Source organism: Alexandromys fortis, unplaced genomic scaffold (assembly GCF_014885135.2).
Source record: "Alexandromys fortis isolate MF-2015 unplaced genomic scaffold, M_Fortis_MF-2015_v1.1 scaffold_73, whole genome shotgun sequence".
Classification (NCBI taxonomy): domain Eukaryota; kingdom Metazoa; phylum Chordata; class Mammalia; order Rodentia; family Cricetidae; genus Alexandromys; species Alexandromys fortis.
This window is the reverse complement of record NW_026067959.1, coordinates 6,812,973-6,823,066: the sequence shown is the minus strand read 5'-3', so window position 1 is coordinate 6,823,066 and position 10,094 is coordinate 6,812,973. Positions and strand designations below refer to the sequence as shown.

General features: G+C 46.3%; 1 protein-coding gene across 2 annotated transcripts in view; it reads left to right on the top strand.

Annotated features, from left to right (window-relative positions):
- Window positions 1–443: 443 nt before the first annotated feature.
- The window catches only part of Parp8 (poly(ADP-ribose) polymerase family member 8), a 164,941-nt gene continuing 155,290 nt past the window's right edge, over window positions 444–10,094 (top strand). The window contains exons 1-3 of one of the 2 annotated variants that reach the window (XM_050152799.1): window positions 444–501; window positions 1,045–1,146; window positions 2,053–2,107. In XM_050152799.1, the coding sequence (XP_050008756.1) occupies window positions 1,056–1,146; window positions 2,053–2,107 (146 nt within the window). In that variant the 5' untranslated portion in view covers window positions 444–501; window positions 1,045–1,055. Of the gene's footprint in view, window positions 502–823; window positions 958–1,044; window positions 1,147–2,052; window positions 2,108–10,094 lie in introns of those variants that run through there. The other variant, XM_050152798.1, reaches the window with a different exon arrangement.

The window sequence follows — 10,094 nt, the reverse complement described above, 5'->3', positions numbered from 1 at the left end:
CAAAGCGGCTGAACTTCAACCTGGGAGAAAACAAAACAAAACAAAACAGAACAAAACCAACCAACCAACCAATAACAACCACAAAACCCCATCACTACCACTACCAAAAACTGAAGGCATTAAGGAAATAGGGGAGTGATTCTGGAGTAATCTCTAGGCTTTCCCTTTTCTTGTCTGAGATGACTACAAGGAAAGATTTGTTCACTTTATTTATTTTTAATTCGTGAAGATTCTTCTTTTCCTCCTTTCTCCCTCCCAGCCACTCGGGCTTGGGTTTCCATATGACTCATAATTCCTTCTGAAAGTGGAGTCGAATTCATAAAAGTGGTGGAAGGGGAGGGTGCGGGAGAGGCTGGGAGCCCCAGGGAGTCTTCACTACCTACACTGTCACTCAGCTCCCGGCGCGAGTGGCGGTCGGGGGTGGGGAAATCCAGACTGCGCGGATGGCGAATACTATTAAAGCCCCAGCGGCGCGCAGCCGGGCTCGGTGACCCGCGGCCGGTGCGGGAGGGTCTGCGGCGGGCGGGCGGCGCTGCAGCAGCCTGGGCACGGCCGCCGCCCGCGGGCGCGAGTGTGCGCGGGTGTGGGAAGGCCGGCGTGCGGGCTGCGAGGGGTGTGCGCGCGTGAGTCGGAGCGGGGCTCGCCCCTAGCCGGCGCCCGCAGCTCCAAGGCTGCCGATCGCTCTCCAGCGGTCCCCGGCCCCCTTCGGGCCCCTCGGCTCTCCACGGCCGTCAGTCCGGGCGGGGGAGGGAGAAAGTGAGACTCGGTGTCATCACCATCCATTGTCAGAAGGGGAGGAAATTGGAATCCAGCAGCGGCGAGCAGCAGCAGCTGGGCGGTCACATCTGGGAATGCAAAGCCGACCTCCCCCTCCTCCTCCTCCTCCCCCACCTCCTCCTCTCTCACCCGGGATCACTTCCGAAACCACTTCGCCTTCAGCCCCTGCCTCGGCCAGAGGTTTCATTTTTAACTGAATATTTACGAAAGCTGGAAGCGTGCGAGGGGGGTGGGGTGGGGTGGAAATAGCGGCTGCTTCTTTTCCAGGGATTTATTTAATGGGGATGTGTTCAAGGCAAGAGAGAATTCAGAAGGATATCGACATCGTGATCCAGAAGTCCAGAGCCGAGAAAGACTGCCTGTTTGCAGGTGAGTTCTTGCCTCCCGGATCCTGGGACCCGGAGCCAGCCTTCCCTCCGGCCACCCCCCTGCCCAGATTTCTGACCGCGACGCGTGCGGCTTGGGGGGGGGGAGAGGGGGGGCTGCAAGTCCCCGTTCCGGGTGCATTTGGAAACAGCTGCAGCGGCGTGAGCTGGAGCCCCAAGGGGGAGGGGGGCACGCGCCCCCTCTCCCCCGCCCCCCAGCTTTGACAGGCCAGGGTAGCCTCGGGCTCCGGGGTCAGGAGAACCCGCGCGGTCGGAGCGCAGGGGCCGGGCGCTGGATTCCAGCCACCGGCGCTGCCCAGAGCATCCTCCCGGCTCCGGCAGCCGCGGCCGAGCAGGCGGGTTTGCGCCATCGGCCGAACGGCGGCGGCCGGGAAGGGACCGGCTGCGCTGCGCTGCGCTGCTCCGCTCGGCGCCACCGAGGCCCCGGGAGAAGGCAGCGCTGGGCCGAGCTCCCGCCCCCTTGCTTGCACCCGCTCCTCGGCGAGCGCACACACACCGCGCCGGGGACCGAATGGATTCCCGTGGCTCCCAAGCTACGCAGGCCCAGCCTGGGGGTCCCTTTGCGTCCATCTTTGCTCCCCCGAGGCCGAGAGCAGTTCGGGCTTCGCAGCCCGAAGCCTGGCTGGGGCTGCTTCCGGCCGCCTGGCTGGGAAATTCCCGCCGTTGCCATGGCACCCGGCACTTGTTGCGGGGGGCAGACTCCCGCTGCACCCCGCGGGGTGCTCGGCATCCCCTCCCGCACCGTAGCCGTGCCCACCCCTCGTTCTCTAGCCCTCTATTCCCTCCTAATCGGGCCTCCTTGGCTCAGATGAAATAGCAGGTTCAAGACAGAATTGGGGTTAAAAACAACCCACCCGGGGTGGCTTTTTAACAGGACTTTCCGTTTCAGATTTCAGATACTCAGACTCCACCTTTACTTTCACCTACGTTGGCGGCCCCAAAAGGTATTTATGTATATAGAGTTGCTTCATTTCCTGTTCACACGCTTGTGTTTCCTTTGTTCAGAGCGTGTTCCGTGTTTGGGTATTTTGCTTGTTTGTTTAATTCTTGGGGCTGCTCTCTGGCTGCATTCCTGCACTGATGTCTCCCGATTTTATTATAGCAGGAGGAAAATGAGTATGTTTGAAGGTTTTTCTTTCTTTTTTTCTCTAAAGCTACGCTACGGGCAATGAGCAGAACTCTCATGCTAAGAAACTGTTTTGCTTCAGTAGTAGATTGCTCCTTACGCATTCGGGATTTGACACAGGCGAACCGGTGCAAAATTGGAGTATTAAGCTTGGAGTGGAATACGAGAAAGACATAAAATAGTTTGATCCCCAGTGGTGATTTTTTTCTGATGAGTTAGGGCTGTATTGTTTCCATTTTCCTGAAGGTTGACATAAGCGATAAGCCTGCGGTCTGCTAGTTCTCCAGGCTTGTGTGTGTGTGTGTTTCTCACTCCCAAGGAGTGGGTATTTGGGTTTTCACATTATCGTAGGAAAGCTTTTGGACAGTTTTATGTAGTTGGAATGGATGACGTTTTCTTCTGAGGAAGAATGAGAAATGCATATTTGAGTAGTAAATTGTCAAGGCTTTGATGCCGCCCTAATCCAGTTTTATATTGAGGAAGTAGAATTAACATCAAAAGTTTCTATAAAAACACACCTTTTCGTGGTTGGGGTTTTCTTTCTTTATCCTTTTAAGGGACAACTGATTTAAAAGAGCTTTGGGCATTGTCAGGCATTTAGTCTATGGAGACTCTTTAGCCTAGCCCAGTTGTTAGGAGTCGACATTCAAAATAGCTTGACTACATTCCAAAATATCTCTTAACTAATGGAAACATTTATGAATGTAGAAATTGCAAGGAAGCTTTCATCTGTAAATATTTTCAAAAGCTTGATTGATTTAATGTGTACCTTTAAAATACTTAGAACTTATATCGTATCCTTTATTTCAAAAATACAAAAACTAAAATCTTAGTTGGTATGGCTATCCCGTACCCAAATACAGTCCACCCTAAGTCCCAGGACTGGCATAACCTTGATTGACTAGTTGAGAATTTATCAGTGAATTCTCAAGCTTTATTGTCTTTGGGGGAGGGACTAAATTACATTATTTCTTAATTTTTGAGAGTACCATCATTTTTGTAATTATGGATCAAATTAAATTAGAGGATGTTTGATTAAATTAACGCTGCTCCTACACTTAATATTCAGAGGACATGCGTATATGAATGTCATCCCCCTTTAGTGGAGTGTGGGGACAGGCATACCCTAAGTGGGCCTTTCTTTAAGGAAGTGTGTGTGTGTGTGTGTGTTTGTTCTTCGTGTTTCTTGTATAACCCAGGCTGGCCTAGAACTCAAGGTAGTCCTCCTGCCTCAGCCTCCCAGGTGCTCTGATTTATGCAAAGGCACTTGCGGTCCCAGTGTCTGCACCAAGAGAGGCACTCTGTGACTTTAATCTCCTCTATGTGCTAGATGTTGCAGCTAAGATTATTTATCAGCAATCACCGCACTAGGGTTCTGTAGCGCAAGGTGGAGAAATTGTGAACGTCCCCAGGATCAGGTCTAAGGTGTTGGATGAGTAATTAACTAATCACGATAACATCAGTTTTCATTGTAGAAACAAGTACCACGGCTGCTCTTGAAGTAAGAAATATTTCCATTCCTATGTCATTCTATTAAGAAGTAATGTTTTTCCTTTGTGCCTGTTTAAATAGCTGGGGCTTGTGTGTATGATGTGGAAAGAAGAAAAAATAGAGCTGTCTGATTGCTTTGCTTTCTTGAGGCTTCTTTCAGTGCAACAAATATAAAGTTGCCTAACGCAGGACAGTAGGAAATTCCTTATGTTTGTACTCAAGGGCAGATGTTTTTTAAAATTAAAATTTTATTTCTTTCATTAGCCATATTAGAAACACACAGTTATTATCCACTCCCAAATCTGAAATATCCATCAGGTATTAAAAATTAAAATGTCCCTGCTGGATCTTGAGTTATTTTTGTATTTTTAGAATTGTTTTTGAGACAGTCTCACTGTAACTCAGGCTGCCCTGGGACTCACTATATTGACCACTCTGGCTTTAGACTGGTGTTCGTCCTGCCTCTGCCTCCTGTGTGCTGGAGTTAATAGACACGATCAACTACACCAGCTCTGTCTTGATTTAATGTGCGAACCGACTTACAGCATTGGATTTGTGTGGTCATTGCAAATAAATTACATTCACCACTGAAGGAAGTCTTCTACAGAGAACAGGACATGCTTACTTTGGATTGTTTTCACCTGCTATTTCATTTAAACCGTTAGAAATAATTTCCAATTCAAGTTGTAGATAAAATTTAACATACTGTTTAATATTGTACACTTTCTAAGAATGAATTACGTGCTTCAAACATTATGAATGCCGATCATCCCTGGTTCCACGAAAAGAGGGAATACTGAACTCTCATTTTTGCTTTTATTTATTTATTTTTTAACTTCAGTGTTTTTGTAGATAAGAGGAAATGCAGAAAGGTGATTTGATTACTAGGCCTGAAGTAGCTGCCTTGTCGCCTCTCATTAAATGGTCCTCGTATGGCCAAAGTGCTTGTTAATATTAGGTGTCCTGCCTTGGTGGAGTCCAGGTGAGGAGTGAGGAGGAGGAAATAGTTGGCTCACAGCTCTGCCTGGTGGGCGAGTGCACGGGGATTTTCTGCTGCTCACTTTGGGATGTGCTGAGAGTGGGCGATGGTTCATTTAGTGTGGCCTTGCTTACTCGGTTAGCCGAGGGAGCCCCGGTGTCAACCTCTGTGCCCTCACACTCCCGGCCATGCCCTGCTTCCTGTCCACAGGCTCCATGACCTTCCTGAGAATGCAGACAGGTTCACACAAACACAGCAGAGCTTTACAGACACTTGTGATGTTTAATGTCCGCTGGTTGGGAAAAGGTGTTAACTATCGTGAGCACTGGTTTTCCTGTCCTCCACTCCTGTTTGACTTTGGCGATAAATAACACTGTTTAACTCACTCAACCTAGCAGCGGTCCTTCAAACACTCCCTGTTCCCACCCCTCAATTCCTGTGCTGCTTGGGGTTTGACGATTGCTAATAGGCCTCAATTGTCCCCGAGTTAGACCTCATGAAAAAAAAAAAAACAATCATTTTTTTTTCCTCTTACACTTTGTCATGCTTGTGGCCTCCTGGCATTTCCCTTTTCCTATATGAGTGAACAGAACGTTCCTAAAAACCTCGGAGGATTGGGGCTCAGATTTTGCTTCTTGCCTGTGGTCAGACATGGAATTAGTGCCAGAAGAAAAAGAAGGGATGAAATGTCTGGTGCCAGATAAGAAGGAGATTGGGAGGCCGACTACATCCTGGGGCCAGACGTTATTAAAGTTTAGGCCAGAACCAAGAACCCAATTGTCCCGGCTGCAGATTGCTCTCTGATTCTCTGAGCTTTTTAACCATGAAAGATTATGAAACTAAAACGGAGTTTAAAAACCTAAGAATCACAGTTTTGATTGTTGTAAGTTTTGAATGGGTGGAAAAATGGCTAAACTGGTCCAGGCACCTGCCACTAGCCTCATGACCCGAGTTCAGACCCTGGTGTTCATACAGCCTAAGGAAAGAACTAGTTCCCCCGAGAGTGTCCTCTGGTCTCCTTGGCTTGTGCCTGTGCAGGTGTGTGGGTGTACACATACGCTTGTGTGTGTTTACAGGTGCAGGCAAAATAAGTTAAAAATATTTTGAAACTAGACATGCCAAAAGGAAGAAAAATTAAACACACCACCGAATTCATCTAACGCCTATTAACGTGTTCTTTTATGCTTTTGGAATTTTTGTGTTTTTATACATATAAAATGGACACCTCCAAAGATTGGATTATGTTTTTCTAGAGGTCACGTTTCTGTGTGTGGCCAGAGGGACTGAACCCAGTGTCCTACCACTTGACTGCATGCCCCACCTTTGTTTTACTATCCAGACGGTGTCTCACGACCCAGGCTAGACTTGAACCCACTCTAATAGCCCCGACTAGTCTTGTCTTTGTGATATTCCTGCCTCAGTTTCCAGAGGAGCTGATACGACAACCTCGAGTCACTGGTGCTGGCTAAAAGTCACCTTTTACAACATAGCATTAATTCTTTTCCTTCTGAAAGGACATGAGGATAATAACGTGTTCATTCAATGGAGAGATTCCCTGTCAGAAAACATGACTGCACCTTAATATTTAATATTAACTATAATATTTAAGCTGAGTATACCAAATACCTAAACTATCAACACCTGGGCATCTGAGGCAGAAGAATGAAGTATGTATCGAAACCCTGCTTTTAGGAAGAATCCTAGTATTTATATTAGACATTATGAATCTGAAGTGCAATATTCGACTGAAATTGTGCACGTGCCTGCCCATGTACATCCTCAGTTTATGGGTAACCCTCTCTCATGACATTCTGGGTGGACTGACATTTTTGGAGCATACTTTTTTATCCAGGGAAATGCTTTGGAGCATTGGGTCATAGGAGTAGTACTCCTGACTCTCAGAATGTTCTCCCTGGACCTTTCTGCCTATACTCTGCCCTCTATCCTTTTACCATGGAATCCCTGGGCAGTACTTATTGTTGAGATGCTTGCTAAGACAACATTCTCATCTCAGAAATCTTTTCCCGGAACCCTTCCCTGCAGGATTCTGCTAGATGTTTCTAGAGCCGAGTCATAATACATAGATGCTTCCCTCCACAAGAAGGGGTGATGTCTTCATCCATCCACAGAAAGATGATGTAACAGTGGGTTGATATGCACTGGTGATGCCTAACCTACCCAACACCCTGTTTTAGCAACACAGTACACTGCCAAGTTTGGGTCTCCCCTCGTGATGGATGGACTGACCAGAAATTCCCTCGCATCACAGGAGTGTATCTGATATCTTAGGGCTAATCTGGGAAAAGAAAAAAATTCAAAAATCGAAGGAAGTCTGCTGCTGTGTGCATATTGCTTTTGCATTATTATAAAGTGGAAAGTTTCGGGTAAAGCTGTTTTCATCTGGGACTGTCTATTTTGAAACGAATTGCTTGTTTACATCTCTCTGTAAGCATTTTAGAGAAGGAACCTTGTCCTGCTAGCTGTGGTTTCCCTCATCCCCCAAGCACTGCATACTCTTCTTTCTCTACAAGTACATGCTTTATGAATTATGAGATGAGTGCTAAGAAATTTGGCAGACCAGAAGGAATTTTCTAACTTAAATGACCAAATACGGCAACACTTAGACACCTGAGAGAGCCCCGACTCTGGTGCTGCCGCTTGCAACAGAATTTTCGTATGAATCTAGGTGTCGAAAGTTGCCTGGCCGAGTTACAATTCCTGTTTTCTGTCTCTAGATTCAAAATGCGTTTAGGGGGCAGACAGACACATAATGCCATTGTTTAAGATAGCACCGCGGTTATTTGACAGAACATAGATTCAAACTCTTCACTATAGAAATAACCTCTTTAACATACATAGATCTAATCTACACGGGTAGTAGAAAAAGACAAGATCTCCTGAGTAAACTGGGAGCATGGAGACCTTGGGAGAGGGTTGGAGGGGAGAGGCAAGGCAGGGGAGCAGAGAAAAATGTAGAGCTCAATAAAAATCAATAAAAAAGCAAACACTATTAAAAAAAACAACAAAAAAGAAATAACCTCTTTAATATAGAAAACTAGCATATTTCCTTTGTTAGTGGGGGCTTGCTTACCATGATTTAATGTTAGATTAGTTACTGTCCAAAAGACTGGCTTAAAAGCGTCTTCCTTAAAGTGCTGACAGGCTGCCTCAGATGTTGGAATGAGTGGGGTGGGAGTGTAAGGGAAGCTAAGAAGTGAATGGGGACCTGGTGATCCCTGCTCCAGTGGGGATTGAACCTAGGGCCTTATGCTTGCTAAGCAAGTGCTCTACCATTGAGCTATAGCTCTTAAATCTCTAGCTGCTCATCTGGGCGTGGTGATGCTCCTTTGTAATCCTAGCTCTTGGGAAGCAGAGGCAGGGACGTTTCTGCAAGTTCCGGGTAGGGCAGCTACACAGTGAACTCCGACTTAGAAAAGACAGCAGCAGCTCTAGCACCCCCTCCCCTCCGGCGGCTCCGTCTTGTGTACTTGTTTCCAAAACAGTTCATTATTAAATGGAATCTCACGCCGCTGACTTAAAGGAACCTGCGGTTTAACATGAATGAGACTTTATTGGAGCATCTATAGTTAAGATATTTAACCTTTATTTTGTGGATTAAGGTAATGCTATTCATGATGCTTATTTCGCCAAACCTAGTCTTGGTGGAGCTCCCGCCCTCCCTTCTCTCACCCCCGTGTTTACCCTAAAGGAAAGTAGGCATTTTGTTGGGTACTTTACGTTTTACAGCTGAAGGAATTGGGTGTAGGGTAATTTAAAGTAGGTTAGCGTTTGCACAAGACAGTAGGGGTATAGTTCAGTACAAGTCAATGTTTACGAAATGTTTAAGGACATTGGTTCAACTGGTGGGACCAGAGTGGTTGGGAATATTTGTGGACAGGGAGGGATTGCTGAAGGGATATTTTCCAGGGTCAGTACTGAAAAAAAAAAAATCTGCTGGTTGAGAAGAGAGGTGCCAGGGCCCAGTGCGAAGCATAATAGTTGGAAAACCATGCACCATGGCTCTGGAATACTTAGGCAAATATTTGGCTAATCCTTTTAAATTCCCCATCATACTCTGCAGCATAAAAAAATCTAAGTAAAATTCCCTGAATTTTGAAAATGTTTTGTAATTCTGTACCATGGTTTGCCTTTCTGTAGCTTGTGTGTTAATAGGTGAATATTGCTGTCAGATATTGGCCACCGATTTAGTCAGTTTTGTTTTTAGGCAAGTATTGATATGGGGTATTTTTATTTCATTTCTGAAATACCATTTTCCTGTACCTCGGTGAACACCGGTAAGAAATATGATAATAATGATACCTATTTTAGTGTTTGAGACAAGGTCTCACTTAAAGGCACAGTCTAGGCCCTTAACTAGAAATCTCCCTAGCTTAGCCCCCCCCCCCCTCAAGAGTCTGGATTAGAGGTGCACGTCACCACTGTCGCCCAAAATTATATTTTTAGAAATGTATTTTTGTACGTGTGTGTGCAGCGTGTGATATGTCTGAGTTCTGTGTGAAAGTGCTCGTACTCTAGGGTACATGTGTGGATGTCAGATGACAATCTCAGGCGTTGACTCTCAGTCTTTCATCTTGTGTGAAACATGTCTCCTTGCTGCTTTTCCGTGTGTATACTGGGATGGCCTGGAGCTTCCAGGGCCTTCTCCGTTCTCTACCTTCCACGTTTCCAAAGGAGCACTGGGATTACAAGCATGTGACACCACATTTGGCTTTCACTGGGTTCCAGTGATCTGCAGCCAGGCCAGCAGACTCTACCAGTGCCCCGTGTCCCGGCCGTGGAATGTATTAATGTCTTTTTGTCAAGTTCCCTTATCCCAACTTTTATCTTTTTTTGTATGTGCTGTAATTGAGGTTTCCTCTTACACTTACCTTCGTGGAGGCTTGACGCTGCCCCCTGAGCCTTTGTCGTCTTCACTCAGTTCAGCGTGTCAAAACAAACCATTTCCTCTTCAGAACAAGCTTTTTCCTCTGGCCTTTTCCTGAACAAAATCCTATCTGAGCCAGGAACGGGAGTCACAGTCTCCGACTTCACACAGCTAGACGTGCCAGACATCCTTGAGGTCCCACCCACCTCTACCCAGGAGTTGCCTTTGGCCCCAACATCTCCACTTTCCATTGACCCATTGACCTCATTGAAGTCAATGTAGACCACTAGCACTTGAATAGAGTGGCCTTTAAGAATCGGGAGTATCGTATTCTAACCCGTTCAGTTTCTTTACCAATTGATTTAAGTTAATTTTTATTTTTTGGTTTATTTACTTATTTATTATTTTTTGAAGATAGACTATTGCTATATAGCTCTGGCCTGGAGCTTG